The sequence below is a fragment of the Uloborus diversus genome, chromosome 7 (assembly GCF_026930045.1).
Source record: "Uloborus diversus isolate 005 chromosome 7, Udiv.v.3.1, whole genome shotgun sequence".
Lineage (NCBI taxonomy): Eukaryota > Metazoa > Arthropoda > Arachnida > Araneae > Uloboridae > Uloborus > Uloborus diversus.
In genome coordinates, this window is record NC_072737.1 from 569,354 (window position 1) to 589,034 (window position 19,681).

General features: G+C 36.6%; 1 protein-coding gene across 1 annotated transcript in view; it reads right to left on the minus strand.

Annotated features, from left to right (window-relative positions):
• Positions 1-19,681, minus strand: part of LOC129226013 (ataxin-3-like) — a 43,513-nt gene that overhangs the window by 14,868 nt on the left and 8,964 nt on the right. The window contains 5 exon segments of the mRNA XM_054860587.1: positions 1,241-1,459; positions 8,381-8,471; positions 8,473-8,536; positions 10,744-10,880; positions 17,212-17,376. Of these exon segments, the coding sequence (XP_054716562.1) occupies positions 1,241-1,459; positions 8,381-8,471; positions 8,473-8,536; positions 10,744-10,880; positions 17,212-17,376 (676 nt within the window).

Genomic DNA, 19,681 nt, shown 5'->3' on the forward strand with positions numbered 1-19,681 from the left:
AAGGGTTGCCATAGCTCGGTCTACTCTTATTATTAGTCTACTAGCTGCGTGCCCGGCGTTGCACGGGCTACTTAAAAAATGAAAGATGTCCAATTGATGTTTTTGTATTACTCTGACATCAGTTTCTAAAGCGCTAAGGAGTAAATAAATAAGCGTCATGCAAGGTTTGCAAAACACCAGTAGAGCATATTTTTGGTAATAATCTCTTTAATGTTAATCATAGTTATCAATGATACAAGTTATGAGTACTTTCAATTAGCACAAAAGATGAAAATATATGCATTATCAACTATAATCTGTGCTCACGTTAAAATGAACGTATAAATGAAATAAATACATCTGATAGACTATATCTGAACTATTTATGCATAATTACAATCAGCTTTTTACATAGAATGACAGATACTTTTTGGTTGATTACGTGAAACTAAAGCACCAAGACTAAATAACTACTTATAAGCATTCATTTAATACCAAGTCATCAGATTCCAATTTAGCTTTAGTTAAAATCCTTAAAAACAATCTTTTTTGTTCAACTCTGTTTCAATTAAAGAAATCCAAACAATCTTAATTTAACATGTTCTTTTAAAGATACAAACTGTATTTTAAAAATAGAAACAGGAAAGAAAAAGAGACTTGTTACAATTCGAAAACTCATCCACGTGACGGGAAAAAGTCCAACAAAATAAACATAATTAGTCGCACATCCTAAGTGTACCAAAATATGAGGCCTGTGAATGATAACCTTACACTACAATCAATAAACATAGCTAAAGAAACAACTTTCATATGCTGAAAAGAGTTAAGAACATTGAATGTAAAAAATAAAAAAAAGGACAGACGATAAAATAAAGGCTACGTCCGAATAGGAGCAACCAATTTTAAACTAATTTAAAATAAAATTCTAAATGGAGACGTTGTTTTAAGATTTGGACAGCAGCCAAAAAAATCTCTTTTAAAACAATTATTAGAATTTTATTTGCTCACCCAGATTCAAAATGGCAACAGGAAAGAAATAAATATTCCTGAATAACGTAATGTTAATTAACGTTTTAATTAATATCTCCCCTAATTAAAGTCTCCCCCAATTACGAGATTGGTCCTATTGTTTTCTTTGGAAAATTTCGAATTGATCGGTATCTCGTGCGACTCTCGATTCGCAGCGGTTCTCGAGAAGATAGATCTTCAGACAGACAGACGCGAACAGATCTTAATGTTATAGTGGATGGAGTGTACTGACCGCTGAGGCTGAGCTGCAGGGCCGTCCTGAGGCAGGCCTCCTCGAACTCCCGGGACTCCCTCATGGTCTCCCGCAGCACCTCCTCCAGCCCCCCCTCCTCCTCCCCGGGGGCCCCCCGCAGGAGGCGGGGCCCCCGCCCCTGCACGGCCGGCCTGGCCAGCAGGGGCCGGTCCGCGGGGCACTCGGGGAGGGGCCCCTCCACGATGAAGATGGAGTAGCCTGCAAAAAAAAAAAAAACAAGCCACGGTTATACGTCACACGAGAAAACATTTTCGCTCGAAGTTCGCAAATGGGAAGGTCGAGCGGCTTCTCTGTTTCACATAGACGCCGTTTTCAGTCGAGCGCTGCCGTGGGCAGGTAAAGGGCAGTAACTGCAAATATTTCATTTTTTGCATTTTTTTCATCTGTTGTACATTAGTTTTATTGTGCAAGAGTGCTTACTCGGTTTCCGCAGAAAAGAAAGCTCAAAAAAAAAAAGCCTCACTCCAACATTTTCCTTTTGTTAGTACTGAATCCAACAAATATTGAATCCTTCAAAAATTTCGAAAACTCATTTCTGCAGATACTGCTATTTACCTGCCAACGGTAAGAGTGCCACCTACATGCTTTTAACTAATATTGTAACAGATCCGGCGAGACTTCCAACTTTCTTGAAAGGATGACACAGTTCTTGATAAAAACACAGGAGCTTTATTTACACTATGTACAGGAGAAATCGTCAACAACTGCTAAATGAATCATCAGCAATTAAACAAGTATCACTCAACACCGTAAACATAGGTTACACACGTATTTACTTCCAAATACGAAAAACAACACAGCGGAATGCCTGGCAATAAACAGAACTAATACGCTCTCAGTTCGAATTTGTTGGGAAATGTGTCTTTACCTTAAGTTCATAGAACTAAATAAAAGGTTTACAGAACCCCAACATCAAAAAGCCGTGCAGTCTGCCAGTAAGAAATAAAACATACTCAAAGTAATTTTAAATAAATAACATTTATTAAAATATCACAGTATACAACAATCAACATTTGTTAAATACCAAAAATAATTTAGAGTGTAAGAAACCCCCCAATAATCACAGAAATTTCAAAGTTAAATTGTTAAATAAACACTTTTAGAAAAAACGCGAAACATTTCAGAAAAAATTGTAAAATGTCACCTTCCTGCGCTAAATGCGCATGTTTACATTGCTGAAGACTTCTTGACCAAGTGTAATCGAAGGAAACTGTTCCATCATGCACCGGCCGATAGGCTTGCTTAGTTCTAGAAGAACCTTTTCAAATACCGGAAAACAAACTTGTGAACCCACAGGAATCACACCGGAACCTTCTGGAACTCTGGTAGGAACGTCTAGGAAATCCAATCATGAAGGTCACTCTGAAGGACATCGATGATTTCTCACTGATGACAGTCCCACACCACCATAGGAGCACCAGTAAATCAATCCAAGTATTGGCCAAGTTTAAGTGTTAGGCCTAGTTCCAATGAACTACATCTCCTGCGAACCTCTTCAGCAATGTTGACATTTTTCCCTCCATGAACAGGAGTAATTTAGAACATTCTTAAACAACAATTAACACTGAATAAAACTTATCTCAAGCCCAGCTTGAATTCAAAAACGTTGCATCATCAACGGCTCGAGCACGCCGCAACTTCCATCAACGACAACCAAGTACCGTTGCCGAACCTTCAAAGACCGATCCCTGATTGGTCAACAAAAACTGGCAAGATGCCAATGGGGAGTAAACACAAACAATAAAGTGAGCACCGAAAATATTTCGATCAATCTATTTATACGTTCCATGACCGCGATACGTCATCCCATGACACACCCTACTTTGCATTGGAGATATACATCTCAACTATTCCTGATTGAGTGATTTAACAATCTTTCTATTCGTTTTTTCGGCTCAAAGCGGCCAAAAACATCTCAACCATCGGGTGTTACGTCATGGGATGATTCCGATGTTGCACGATCAGGCCCGAATCAATTTCAGTTATCCGCCGCTGGGACACGGGACGCGGAGTGGCAAAAACATATCCGAGGTAAGTTTCAAAAAGTACTTTAACATTTGTAATTAAATTGAAAGCGCTCCAAGACAGTGGCGTAGCTAGACCCGACTTTCGGAGGGGGTTACTTCTTTTATATATATATATGTATATATATATATATATATATATATATATATATATATATATATATATATATAATCGCTTGGAATTTTTTCCTTTTCTTCTTTTTTTTCTTTCTCTTCTCTCTTCTTTTTCTCTTTTTTTTTTGAGACTAACTTTTCGGGGGGGGTTTTGTCCCCAAAACCCCCCCCTTAGCTACGCCCCTGCTCCAAGATACTGAATAAAGGCTTTCAAGCCCAACAGAATTCTCAATCGAAACTGAACTTTTTATCACGGCTTATATACACACCGAAAAGAGAGCTCTCAAATATTCCAGAAAATGCTACACCGTTCTACACTTTCATTGATAAAATCAGTGAATGAAATAAGAAGAAAAGAATAGGGGGTTCGTATACTTCGGCCGAATGTAAAGGTACATTCATTACGGGAAACTATTTACAGGTTACGTGTTACTACAATAATTACTATTTACAGAATTCGTAACAGTATTTTTTTCTGAAAGAGCATGCTTAAAAACATAGAATCTGACCATTTTTTAAACAATTTGACTTAGTTTAATATTTTTAAAAAATTACTTTAATCGCTGCCCTTTCGTCGTTTACGCTTCTGCCGATGACATCACGAATGATGAAATGCCATTCACTGTGGCCATTCACGGTCCAAAATATTTCATTCTTATCTTTACTCACGTGTATTGGCAACGATAGCGTCGATAGCGAGCGTAGAGTGCAATTTTTATTTGCTTCTCGATTTATGACGAGGTAAAAAAAATGCGCCGAATTGCATCATTTGTGACGTCATCGAGACCGCGCCTTGTTTGAAAAATCGGACGTTTAAAAAATTAATTAAAAAAATAACTGTTGGGAAAATGAAAGTTTTTTCTCGCTCCATGTCTTTTTGCTTATTCTATCCATTTCAGTGACAAAAAGTACTACTTTTGACTGAAGGAAACAACCCCGTTAAAAACTGAGCGTATCTATGTATGTCCAAGCTTCTTCTCCCGAACGACAGCGAACTGACCATCGAACCAGGTATCGATGGCTTCGTCATCTTCCCGTCTTCATGTTTGGCCATCTAACATAATCCTCGAATAATAACCAGTGGAGTTATCATCTCTTCCAGTGGAGATTCATTATCTTCCCGTCTTCATGTTTGGCTATTTAACATGATCCTCCGATGATAACTAGCAGAGATATCCATTAAAAACTATTAATTATGAAGCTTGGATTTTGACATAAAATCCTTTATTTAAAGGCTTTCCTCCATTCAAAAGATTATTCAGCGCTTCATCTCCGCTTTCCGCGACAATGCTTTCATCAAAATTTGTAGCGTGAAGAAAATCACCGAGGAGAAAGTTCTGCTGCCTTTTTTTTTTTCCTCTCAAATACGAACAAAGAAAATTCTGGTTTATGTTTTCAGACTTTTCCTGTCATCAGGAAATTTAAAATGCTTCCCTCTTTGATTAGTTTTCCACAATCTACTGCAGAATTTTACTGTTTTTTTTTTTTTTTTTTCAAATAGCGAGTATCATTGTTAAACACGTGTCCCTTGATATAACGTTTATTTTTGAGCTAGCTCGAGCAACCTAATCACTACAATGACTAAATCGTAGATACATGCACGAGCTACCTAAAAATGAATGGTGTAGAGCACGTTCAACAATTATGCTTATCTAAACATTTCCCAGCATTTTTTAGAAAAGGGCCATTTTATGACTCAAAATTTAAGTTCAGACCTCTTTGGGTTTCTTTAAAATCCTAAACTTCAGTTATCTTTGCATGTCGACTGGCATCAGGTGCGATCTTTCCGCACTGACAACAGCATGTATGAAGGAATTAAATTCCGAAAATTTCACACCGATCTTTCAAAACACAGACTAAAAGTAATTCCGAAATGAATGTATATCAACTTATTATAATATAGCTTATCTACTGTGTTCCACAAAAGCTATTAAAACTGGCAGAAATTGCAGATGATACATTAAAAAGAAACTAGTATGTTGTGGCCATCACGAAACTTTCTTCTATATTTTTTTTTTTCTGATCCCTCCCCATGCTTGACGAGGAAGCAATATTCCTAACAAAAACAAAATGACACATGCAAAAACTTGACGACCATCCCAATGTCTGAATTATTGTAAAAACAAAACAAAGAGCGAAAATTGAAAGTTACTTTAAAAGCCTTACTTGAATTAATTACAAATATTTTATTTATTAACAAACATAAGACGGCAACAGTTAAAAATTTTAAATCATTGAGATAATATTTCTGATCATTTCCATACAATTAAAATCACGAGAAATACGCAGACGACACTCTATTACGATTTATCTTTCTTATTGTTGCATTAATAAAACTATTTTTATTCGCAAAAAAAAAAAAAAAAAATCAACACCTTTTGGAGCGATTGGTGTCAAAATTGAACCAAAGCCTGTTTACATATGGATTCACATATATTCCAAATTTCAACCAGAACGTAGCATTACTTCTTGAGATAGGGCACTCACAATGGAAAAAAAGAACGGGCGATTGCGCTACCCCCTTTTTAGCTGTTGACACAAAAATAAAATCAGTTCTTATACCCACTAAGGGCTACTTGCCGATAAATTTTTCTTTCATTCCGTTCATTATTTCTTGAAATACAGCAGTCACAATTGACGACAAAAAATGTTCTATAGCTCAACCCCCGTTTGAGTTATTGACACCAAAAGTGAATCAGCACCTGTTCCTGTTAATACCAACATATGGACCAAATTTTGTTTGATTCCGCCAGTTACTTCCTGAGGAATAGCAAGCACGCGTAACTCGAAAAACGTCCCATTGCTCCACCCCCCTTGGAGGAATTCGCGCCAAAAACTAATGGGCACAAGTTCACATAGGGGCACATACGTGTACTAAATTTCGTTCGATTTCATGCGGTAGTTTTTGCTGTAGAGCGGCCACAAAAAACTGGTCACACACAGACGTGACACACATACACACACACATACAGACAGACAGACATTTTCCAAAAATGGTCGAAATGGACTCAGCACACCTCAAAACGTTCGAATCCGTCAAAATTCGAAATTCGAAAATTTGCACGAATCCAATACTTTCTTCTATATATTAGATATAGAAGAAAGTAAAAAGCATGGAAACTTAACTTATAACTTTTCTTCACAAACATATCGTCGGCTACGAATTAGAAATTCAACTTGACTTAATTTCAGTTCTGTGACCAGAAACTGCAGACGATACTTCAAAAATGAAGATAAGCCTTGTTTTAAAACATGGAGTTATCTTAAACTGAAGCATTTCGGGGTGTTGTAGTTATCCCTCGGACTTCGGGTAAAGTTCACATTGCGCAGGGCTTCAACACGCTGCAAAAATTGAACGAATGGGACGTTTATTTGATGAGATAATCGCAAATTTGTGACACAGTCTCACCAGTAAAACAGTCAAGTGACTGGATCAGGTTCAACTTCGTCTAACTAAAGCCTTTCCCTGCATGTCAAACATGACCGAAACATATTCGCAACTCCAATAAACTATAGGGGAGCTGCAGCCACTGTTTAATGGTGGATGAAAAAGGTAAAACGCATGCCGTAACTTATAACTTGCTTTGATGCGAAGTGAATGACAGTCATTTTTCATCGTGTTTGTGGGAAACTTTCTTTTCTATTCTTCTGAAATTACATTACATCGCAAACTGTCTGAAGCCTTTGAATTACCCCAAAGAAAACACGTGAAATGGAATGCTTTACCTTTTTCTTTAGTATCGTTAATCACCGCAAAATAGCGTATTCGAACTCTGGAGTTGCAAATTAATGATCACGCCATGGTACGAATATCATTATTGGAGGCACGTCAGGAGCGTTATTCGATCATTGGCTATCATGTATATGAGGCAGCGAGAAGCAAAGGGATGCAAATTAAAAATTTGGAGATAACCGGTACACATGGTAGGTGAACCCCTCCTCTGTCTTGGGGGCAAGACATGGTACTAGCATCCCTGGTAGGGGCTGCTGTACAGCATGATTTAGAAAACAAATTTCAATGAAGGCCTACCTAGGATCTGACCTTCAAACGCGTTTCACTCGAAACTTAAAATAGTCCACTTGCATCCCTTTGCCTGTTGTACTCTAATCATATATTCAAATGGGCAAATCTTTTCTGCATAACGATGCAATCTCAAAAGGCCAAGGCCACTCTGACGTCATACTTATCCTTCCCACAATTCCCTTCTTCCCCCTTCAATTGTTTGTTTCTTTGTTCTCTTGATGTAGTGCGTGTGTACTATCTGTTTTTGTGCCGTATGGAATATATTTTATAATATGCGTACATTTTTAGTCATTCCTAATCAAATCTTTACGTGTTGTTCGTCTACTCGTCTATTGACTGTCCTTCATGCGTTCAGAAAACTCAACTGCTACACCGCTGCCTATCGAGATAAGAAAAGGTAAGCCAACCTTTCCTTACAACATTGCCTCTGACTGCCTCGTATGAGGATTTTTAAGGAATTCGAGCTGTTTTCTTAAACGGTGTGTTTTCATTGACTCAAGGGAAAGCCCTTCAATTCTCAGCAAGGGCACGGCTAGTTCGTAGAGTACTCTTTCATGTTAAAAAAATGAATAAATTAATTAAATGAAATAAAATACTCAATTACCTATTAAAATTAACACTTAAATTTCTTAATATAAAATTGAGTGTTCAGTATCTTAACTGTAGCCAACAGGTGATTGGTCCATTGATATTTAAGTTAGCTTCTGGCTGTTGACCAATCAGGTGTTGGCACACATGTAACTGCACTTCCAACTGTCGGTTTTCGGCAACATGTCTTGATTTTCGCCCAGTCGCCTTTTGTCTTGCAGGGGGCACACAAGTGGTGTTCTTGTTGAATAGAAGATTTTTATATGGAAAGGTTTCTACTCTGATTTGAAACAGATAGGTAACCTTGAATTTTTATAACATAGTTGCTGAGAAAGCATGGAGTCCTCTTCGAGACTGCAAGGGACTCACCTTCCTCCTGCAGCTGTGCCAGGTAGAGGGAGAGGAAGGTGGAGGAGACGAGCTGGGGCCCCTCCAGGAGGGAGTTGAGGTCGAACCACTGGGCCCCCGATCTTGCGCACAGTCAGCCAGTGCTCCCGGAAGTGGCAGATGTAGGCACGCATGGTCCTGCAACAGAAAAATCAAGCTCCATATGCTATATATATCAAATATATATACAGTAGAAGACCGTTATAACGCCGACCTGTATAACGCAATTCTCTATAAACCGCACTACTTTTCAGAAGTAAAGAATGGGTTTTGAAGTTCAAAAAATCCCTCTGTTTTGCTTTGCAAACATAAAAATGGTTGGGCAAATTAAATTTTGAAAGTTTTTCATCTTTCCATCTTCATTCAAAGCTTTTAAATTGAAAATGAGTACTCATAGTAAACAGAAAATACCAGATGGCTCTTGAAAATGCAGCTGTTATGCAGACCATGAAGCTAGCAGAAGTGCAGGATTTTGATTGTGAAACATATTTATTTGTGAACAACTCATTGTAATATGGGTGCATTAATACTCATTGCAGATAAAACTCATTCTGAAGTGCTAATATATAGATATGTTCTGAATATTAGTTTCAAAACGTGTGAAATGATCTATATAACGCAAAAACCTGTATAACGCAAAAGCTGTGGTCCCAAGGTGTGCGTTATAACGCTCTTCTACTGTACTTTAATTTTTATTCTTCCATTTAATATTTTCATTAATTAATCTCTGTGTATATGACTCAAGGAACGTGCATATGATTGTACTTAAAGAGATAATAAAAAATCCCTATTTTTCCCCTCAATACATGGGAAAAAAGCGATATTGAGCCACATTGAAAAGATCTACTGGATTTTTTCCTTCGAAGGTTGGCAGGTATGATGGGTACAGTATTGTACAATAGATGCCCGAATGAACCCATTCGATGCTGACATCTTCGGTTTTTTTTTCTTCCTCAGAACCCGAAGAGGTCCCCGAAGAAGTGGAAGAGCAGACGGAAGATCCCGGATCGAGCTTGCTGGAAGACTTAACTGCCTGGACCAAAGCTTTGGAAAATACGTTTTGTTGTCTTCACCTTTCCTCCCCCCCCCCCCCCCGCTCCTGGCCTGCGAAGTTATGACTTCTATTTTGTCTGAGAGCTTTACTTTCCCAAACCGTGGTTATTACCATTATTTTGCTCATTCAATGGAGTATTTTTAACCCAGGAATTTTTTTTTACCTCAAAACCAGAAGTTCAGAGGCTTTTCCGAAGTGGACGTTATACTGATCATTTTCCATTTCATTGACGTCCATTTTATATGTCACATGTCATATTTTTAAAAAACATATTGTCATAATAACTGCGTGATGTTACTTTTCGTCCCCCCCCCCCCCCCGTCACATTTTCATGAAACCGTCTCCATCTCAAGGCATGACATTACTTGTGGATGACTCATTTTACAATATCATTACTGTGATTTGCTAAACAATTGTTTTCTTTAACACACTCACTTAATATAGTACATCTGCTTATGTATTTTTAAATATTTTAATAATAATTAGACAAACTGACTTTTGCAGCTGAGAGTGGGGGTGAAGGGAAAAACAATCATCATAAAATTTGAAAAAAATAGCCAAGCCCCATTTAAGCATGTTTTACTTCACTTATGAAATGTCTCAGTCATCTAATAATATTTTCACCTTCAACTTTTATGATTTCCATGATCAATTTGTAAATCACATCTTTATGAAAAAAATATACGAAATTACTACATTAAAATCGCCCTTTTCGCTCTTGTCAAAGTTAAGTTGTCAACCGAAGTATTTCAAGCTACTGTCATAGAGGAAGATTATGTAATCTTGAACCAAAAAAGAAGGAGTTTTGAAGGAGTTCAAGCCAAAAATGAAGGAGTTTGAAGGGCCCTTCAAAAAAATTTCCTAAATGAAGGAGTATTGAGGAGTTTCGAAGGAGCGTACAAACCCTGTTAATGTTGAAGAAACTATCTACATAAACAATGACAAAATATGTAATACTTAATAACCAAAGCAGAGTAAGCAAATAGACTATTTATAGTTTCAGTCCAGGATTAGTAAGTTAACCAATTAATGTGCTTCTAATGTAAAACATCCAATCAGAAATAAATAAATAAAATATATAGACAAAAGAAAAGGATTAACTTAAGAAAACTTAGGACCTCGGAGAGAGAGCTTCAAGTAAGCCTCGACCAATAGCAAAACGTTAACTGATCAAAGTTTGCTTTAACCAATTAAAGTGCGATTATAGATATTTCAACATGACAGACATTCGACACTGGGAATATTTTTAGAGAGTCGCTCGTAAGCATCGAGACAAAGAGTGGGTACTCACGTGGGGTCTTGCCTGGCCCTCTGTGCCAGGGGGTTCTGGCTGGAGTAGGGCACCAGTTCCAGGTTCCACACCTTGAGGGCGCTGGCAATCACCTGGACAGAGAAGTAGCCGCTGTCGTCCACATTGGACGAGGGTTGCTGGGGGGGGAGAGACAATCGCCTATTATTTCGATGCAACATCGACTTTGGAAAAATGGTAGTAAGTGTGGTGTATCGAACTTATTCGGACCTCCCCTATCCTAATCGCAGTGGGGAAAACATTCGCTCAGAACTGATAGCCACAAAATGTCTATTTCAGAGATATTCTCACCAATTCATTTTAAAAGCTAAGTGTAAACTATGTGTAAATGTCTTTTCTCACCCGTACTTCTTTATTAATGAACTAGTGGCACCCGCACGCAGACTTAGATAAATTGAAAAGCTTTCTGCGAACACAAATCTTAACTGAAAAATTTTCTGCAAATAATTATTTTGCCTAACTCACCCTTGAATAAAAAATTAAATTTATATTCAAATAAGAAAGAGACAAAAAAAAAGTGCTTTAAATCATTTAATTTTTTTTTATAATAACATATAGTTTTGCTTATTTTTCACCAACTGAAGAAAACTGCCAAAGTCATTATTTTTTTTACACGTGTGCTTTAAAAGGCTTTTGGAAAAAGGCTTTTACAGAAACAAACTCTTCGATTTTCTTAAAAATTCCCTTTAAAAAAGAATTTTTTTTTTTTAAATTAACGTTAGCAATTTGAAAAAAAATTTCTGCAGAGCCAAAAATTTTTCTGCGAACGCCGTTCGCATGCGTTCGTCTATATTATGCAAGACTGCCCGCACGGCTTCGCCCGTAATAGAAAAATTAAAGGTCTTTTGGTTTGCCTGTATATTTACAAATAATGTATGGTGAATTTTCTCGCCGATTGGCTTGTACCGACGTTACGGTTACACGTTATGATCATTTCGTATCTCACCCATCGGCTCGTGCCCATGTTACGGTTCCACGTTATGATAATTTCGTAATTTATGATAGTTTTTTTCTTAAAATTGGAATAAAAAAAGAACCACATCGAATTTTCGAAACATCGCTTCGAGGTGCACACCCCCGTGCTACAAACTAACTTTGTGCCAAATTTCATGAAAATCGGCCGAACGGTCTAGGCGCTATGCGTGTCACAGACATCCTACAGACATCCTCCGGACAGAGAGATTTTCTGCTTTATTATTAGTAAAGATAAAGATAAGCAGCTAATCTTGTCCCTTAGAGGACGCTCGTTTCAAATCGCGTATCGGAAAAACGACGTGTAAACACCGGAACGACTTCGAACGACGTATTCGTCAGGAAGAAGGATGTGACCCTCAGAGCACGAGCGGATGCGTGATGTAATCTCCCGATCAAGTCGATTGTTCTGGAAAAATCCAGATTGGCTCTCACGTAAGCATATCCGGAGTGACATGCCGCGTGTGCGGGGGTAGGATATAAGCGGAAGGAATGAGAAGGAAATCACTCTTCTATTTGCGTTTCTCATTTTCGACTGACGATAAGTCGTATTTTTTTTTAAGAGGATCATTCGCTGTTGAAGCGACGTCCTGCACTGAGGAGATGGCTGTTAGGATTTCGCCACGTGAGTTAGAGACTTGAATTTTTTCGAAACATTTTAGAATGATTATCGTTTGGGTGTCGAATATTTTTCAGGAAAGATGTTCTTTTGGAACATGAAGATTGATTTGAGTCTTGTTGAAATCCCTCTCATACTTGTTTATATCATTTACAGAAGTTTTTATGTTTTAGTTGTTGATTATTAGATTTATAAATAAAATGATTTAGCTTTTCAATTTGCATTCTGACATTTCATTCACTAGATGGCTACAGAAATGTGTAATAGAAAGGCATCTGCCAAACCTTTGGTGTTTACCTTCCTTACGGGAGTTAGACCCAAATTGTTAGGTCGACAAGAACAGAGCAGATCGGAACCGACTCCGGAGATGTTCGCATTGGTGGCACGCTCTGTATTGTATATGGTATTATGCATATAGTTAATGTAGTAATTAAAATAGTAAAGTCTAGTATTATAACGTCTGAATGAGCCAGGACTAGAAAAATCTTTCAAACTTTACATGTCTTACCGGGCACATTTGTCTAAAAGGTACATGCCCGAAAAAACTTTTACAGGCCCAGGTTTTTTTTTGATTGTATAATAATAAAAATATTTGAGTTTGTTGTCTAGTATTAATCACACAAAAAATTAATTTCACAGCTTTATATCTGAATCAAGAATTATTTCAATATACACCATAAAAAAAGTTTAAATAAATAGTACATAATAAGTCATTAAAATTAAAAATACAGTAGAATACCTTCATAACGCCGACCTCTATAACGCAATTCTCTATAAACCGCACAACTTTTCAGAAGTAAACAATAAGTTTTGAAGCTTAAAAAATCTCCGCTGTTTTGCCTTGCAAACATAAAAATGGTTAGGCAAATTAAATTTTGAATCAGTTTTTCATCTTTTGCTCTTAATTGAAAGCTTTTAAATGAAAATTAGCATTCACAGTGAAAGAAAATACCAGATGGTTCTTGAAAATGCGACTGTTATGCAAACCATGAAGCTAGCAGAAGTGCAGGATATTTCACTTTCTTGTAATAAAGAAACATATTTATTTGTGAATGGCTCGTTGTATAATTAGTGCTTTAATACTCACTACAGATAAAACTCATTCTGAAGTGCTAATATACAGATATATTTTGAATACTAGTTTAAAAATTTGCGAAATGACCTATATAACGCCAAAACCTGTATAACGCAAAAACTCTGGTCCCAAGGTGTGCGTAATAATGGTCTTCTACTGTACTTAATTTAAAAATTGTAATAATTACATGCCCAGCTGGGCATGTAAGGGTAAAAGATTCCTGCCCGATCGAAATTTTTACCTGCCCCGGGCATGTCGGGCAATGTAATTTTCAAGCCCTTGAATGAGCGATTGCATGTCCCAGCGAGCATCGGTTCCATAAAAGAAATCATAACAGTAAAGCCGCTGTTTCAGTCGACTATCTCATTCCGTCGAACGAGAGTCCGACAAAAGGGAAAGGACATTCCCCTCTTCGAACGATCCAATGGCAGAGAGCGGGACAATTTACTATGTGTTTCAGATGCAGAAAAATAAAATAAAACAGCCCAGGAGAAATTTTCACATCCACAAGGATCGTTTTCCTGTTCCTTCTACTATCCAAAATTTAAAAATGTTCTTAATGCACAACAAAAAGTGATGTCATGACAAAAGTAGACCCCGGGACAAAACCGAAAAGAAGGGTTCACGACTTCTCGAAGCGAGAATTGGACCCCGTGCAGGGTTGGCAAAATCCCGGGTTTTTTTAAAAAAGCCCATGGACCCAGGGTTTTTTGGGTTTTTTTTAAATAAAACCCAAAAAAAACCCAACTAAAACTGGGTTTTTTAAAAGAAATGTGGGTTTTTTTTGTCTTTTTTTAGGGAAAATGTGGGGTACTTGCAGCATAATATAGCATAAGTATATGGACAAAGCGCAAAAATTGTCTTGGGGTAAAAAAAGCTGGAAAACTAGTTAAAATTCAGCGTTTTCTGAAGAAAAGTATAAAAGACGACAAAACCCAAGAATGGTGAAGTTTCAGATTTTTTAGTTTTCATGATTACCAACAGTTAAGGCAAAGTTACTTCTCGAGTGAGAAAATCTATTGTTCGTTTTCAATTGCTACTACTTTTTTTTTTGCATTTTACTTTCCTGTATTTCATTTTGTTATGCAAAACTACTGTAGATCCTCAAGTAGTTTTTACTCCCTTTTTACTGAATTCCAGCTTAATCAAGATATTCCTTTCAATTTTATGTTGCCAGTTTTTCTATTTCTGTGTACAAACTAAGAAATATTAAACTTTTTCGTAAGATAATGAAAATACTGTACATCCTGTTCTGTTTTCTGCCTGACCGTTTGAAAAACCTGTTAATTTCTAAAAAATATACCTTGTGTTTATTTGAGATTTGCGACGTGTTTGTTTGCAGGAAATAATTCACATGAAAGCCTTTTAGCTAGAGTAGTTTCCTCTGTACAATCTGCAAATATTGAGAAAATCAGACGTGACAGGACTTAGTCAAAATAATTTGAGTCCATGTATTTATCAGTTAAAGAAAAAAGTTAAATATATTTATTTAAAATCTTTGAAACATTTTTTTAATGCGAGAAATACTATTTCAAAAAATTCATTTTTTATGTCCATGTCTGTGGTGAAGAAGAAATGAAAAAGAAGTTTAAATTGTGAAAGTATTTAAATTAATTTTTTTAAAAGCTTCTCAGAAAATTAAAAAACCCAAAAGTGGGCTAAATAATGGGTTTTTTTAAATGGGTTTTTTCAAAAAAACCCATTGGGTCCGACCCAATTGGGTCCAATCTGGCCAACCCTGACCCCGCGTAAAGCAAAGGTTTTGGAGAGTCATTTTTGCCTAGCCGTTTTCTCTCTAAATATATCTTCAGATGCTGTCATTGTCTGTGGCTGGTGACTGAACTTCAATCATTTAAATGACGAGATGGATTCATTTAAAGAATTAATATTAATGATCAAAAACTAATTTTACTCATAAAATTAAACTTAATAAAAACAAGTTTATTTAGTATTACAGTAGAATACCTTTATAATGCCAACGCAATTCTCTATATAACGTAATTCTCTATAAACCACACAACTTTTCAGAAGTAAACAATAGATTTTAAGGTTAAAAAACTGCCCTGTTTTGCCTTGCAAACATAAAAATTGTTAGGAAAATTGAATTCTGAAATATAGTCTTTCATCTTTCCATCTTAGTTCAAAGCTTTTAAATGAAAATTAGTTTTCACAGTTAAAAAGAGAATACCAATGGCTCTTGAAAATGCAGCTGTTATGCAAACTATGAAGCTAGTAGAACTGCAAAATAATTCACTTTCTTTTAATTGTGTAACATATTTATTTGTGAAGGACTCATTGTATAATGAGTGCTTACTATAGATAAAACTCATTCTGAAGTACTAATACATAGATATATTCTGAATATTAGTTAAAAAAATTTTCAAATGACCTATAGAATGCCAAAACCTGTATAACGCAAAAGCACTGGTCCCGAGGTGTGCGCTATAACGGTCTTCTACTGTACTAATGTTAAATTCTGAACACGCTGAAAAGAAGGTAAGGAAACATTGGGTGAATTTAAAGTTTTAAAAAAATGTATTCAACCTCGTGTCATCTTTTTCAGTCAAAGAAAAAAAACCTTGAGAATAGAGTATGTTGGGGGTAATAGTGATTTTTTTTAAACTGACTTCAAACATTTTAGGCATTCATTCATTATGTTACACTCCTAAAAATCCATGATATTTTAAACACTATGAGAAACACATCATTCAAGTTCATTTCATATTAGCAGGGGTTCGCTGTTGAAGCGGCATCCTGAACTTAGGAAATAGCTATTAGGATTTCGCCACGAGAGTTAGGGACTAAAATTTTTTGAAAGATTAATTTGAGTATTGATGAAATCCCTCATATTTGTCTATACCATTTGCAGAAGTTTTTTATGTTTTACAGTTGTTAATTATTAGATTTATAAATAAAATGATTTAGCTTTTCAATTTGAGTTCTGACATTTCATTCACTAGATAGCTACAGAAATGTGAAATAGAAAGGCATCTGCTAAGCCTTAGGAGTTTACCTTCGTCACAGAAGTTAGACACGAAATGTTAGGTCAACATGTCCCCATCCGAATTGGAGTTGTATAATGCAAAAGCACTGGTCCCAAGGTGTGCGCTATAACGGTCTTCTACTGTACTAATGTTAAATTCTGAACACGCTGAAAAGAAGGTAAGGAAACATTGGGTGAATTTAAAGTTTTAAAAAACTGTATTCGGCCTCGTGTCATCTTTTAGCCAATTTTAGCCAAAAAAAAAAAAAAAAACCTTGGGAATGCAGTATCTTAGGATTATTATTGATTTTTTTAAAAAGGGAGGCATTCTTCAACTATGTTACACTGACAAGAATCCCCTTCGAGGTATCGTGGGGGACAGTAACGAAACGTCTATATTCGAGTGCACTGTTGTCTCCGTCCGAATTGGATTCGTGAGGGACGGGGATTACCTGCATGAACCTCTGGTACTCGGAGGAGTGGGTCCCTCCTTCGGCCATCCTCCTCCTCTCCTCCTCGCGGGCCAGCTGCCCCAGCTCCAGATGAATTTAAAGTTTTAAAGTTATAAGAAAATTTATTCAACCTCGTGTCATCTTTCAGTCAAAAAAACAAACAAACTTGGGAATACAGTACCTTATTTTTTTTTAAACCGGAGGCATTCTTTAATTACGTTACACTCACGAAAATCCATTCTATTCCCGTTCGAAGTATCGTGGGGGGACAGTAACGAAATGTTTATATTTGTGTGAACTGTTGTCCCCATCCGAATCGGATTCCCGAGGGACGGAAGGGATACATTACCTGCATGAACCTCTGGTACTCGGAGGAGTGGGTCCCTCCTTCGGCCATCCTCCTCCTCTCCTCCTCGTCCGCCTGTCGGGCCAGCTGCCCCAGGTCGGGGGCCGTGAAGTAGGCCCCCTGCAGCAGGGCATTCAGGCAGTGCTGGGCACACAGGCTGCCCTCCTGCTGCAACACACAGAAACACAACACGCTTCAACATCGGGACGTCACAGGCATAGACTAATAATAAGAGTAGACCGAGCTTTCACAGATTTGCTGATGAAAAAATGGGTTCATGGATACATCATGTGACTCGTGTGAGGCTTGGCGAAAACTTTGGAGGCATGGTTGCTAGATGGCAACATTATCTATAGTTTGGCACTCGACATGTATTTTAAGACGTAATGTGTTTTCATTATGATTTTTTTCCAGGTGCAGAGATTGAACTGTTTTACTTTTAGTTATGCATTATTTTGACATTAGTCATTAGTTTTTGATCGCAGTTTTCAGTAACTTTTATTTCATTCGGAACTGCTACGTCAGCGTTGGCGTAAAGGTAATGGCGTAAACGTTTTGCGTTAACGCAAAAAATGTACTAATCGGTATCTTGAATTGAAATGGTAGGCAAAAATCTTACCATTTGCCGATTCTTTTCGGGCGCTTGCATCTTTAGAGAGCTTGCTTAGAGAGTTATTGAAATTGACTAAAGAGAACGCACAGTACTATCTAAACGAAAAACTCACTATATTAACAAAATATTTACAGCCTAGAATAACAAATTTACAAGTCGGACTCCATAAAAGATCATTCTTCCGTGTTCCATCCATTCTATTTATTTTATTTCTCGCGATCGTTGATCGTCTGCTACGATCAAGGCTCGCTGTTGCTAGGATATCCACCAGTCACATGGTTTGGTTTATGAGCAGCAAAAGGGTTGCCATAGCTCGGTCTACTCTTATTATTAGTCTATGGTCACAGGATAAATAAACCAACACACACTTCAGTAGAAATAAAACAAGGAATATAGACGGTGAAGCACCGTTTCATACTTCCGCACAGTGGGGCGACCTTGTAGTAATTTTGGACATTGGGCGGAAAATTAAACCATTTAGTATTGCCTTTTTACTGTTGAATTGATAAACTAAGAACATATTTCCACTAAACTTACTACTTTTTAACATTGTTACCGGAAGATAATACCTCGGATTCGAAGAATGAACTTGCTACTTCGTTAGTAGACAATTTAGTAAATAGTGGGTAACTTGTTTAAGAGCTTAACAGGTATAATGCTGTGATGTGCTGTGCTTTATGCGCCCCCTAATAAATAACTAAAACATCCAAAAAAGTATCTTAGAAAATAAGAAAATTTTGGGGTTAATTTCCAAAGTATTTCGATTGTATTTTTGAATTGCGAAAATCGCTAACAAAACTATTAAATCCCTTACATTGTAGAGAGTTTAAGCTTTTATAATCCAGTTTCAGTTCTTGCCTAAACCTGCCTATCCAAAGGATATTGACAATTAAACATATTTACATTCTTCAGTTGTTTACTTTTTATTGCAAGCCCTTTAAATTAAATCCCTCAGAGAATCAGTTTAATAATAATAGGGATAGCAATGGGGATGTATTTAACAACTTATTGACCGATTCCGATCCTCAGATTTCAAATTTGCGACCGAAGGCTTACAATTTGCAACAAGAAGTGAAGAATTTGCTTGAAGATGCATGTAATGGAAATTAGATACTAAATGCTTCATATTTCTATGAAATTTAGTTTTAATTGCTAATTACTTATTTCATTTTGCATTAATTATGAAGTTTTTTATTATTTGCACATTTTAAATAACAAAATATGATCAAATTGTTAAGTAGAAATAAGTTTTCCTGAAATGTCCAACCAGATTTTTCAAGCTAAAAACCAGGATACATGATGGGGGGGGGGGAGTAGTTTTTTTTCTCCACAGGCTTAATATTCTACGTAACAGAAAAATGCCGAGAAATAACTCAAATGTACCAATAAAGAACTCAAGTTGAAAATAATTTAATAGTATTGATGTAAAGAATATTGCATCACACAACAAGTTTATTAATCAAAACTATTATTTTCAGTTGTACTTGCTGTTAGAAGCAATTTCAAGAAGCAAATTCCTTAATTTCGTTTAAAAAATCTAGATTGTATGTTACATTTCTTGTGTGACCGAATTTAAACAAAAAAAGCGGGACTTTTTCGACAAAGCTGGACTCTTTGGCGGGACAGTAAGACAAAAAGCGGGACATCTGGTCACATTACGTACAATAGATGACAAAAATGAAAAATGACTGCCCTTTACCTGCAGACAGCAGTATACGTTTTTGAAGGGTCTATGATAAAAACATACAAATGAAAAAACGTATAATAGGTATAGGTTAGTGTATATTAGGCTTTGCAGGGACTAATTTTAAAAATGTATAATTGATACAAACCTATAAAAGAGAAATGTATAAACTTTGC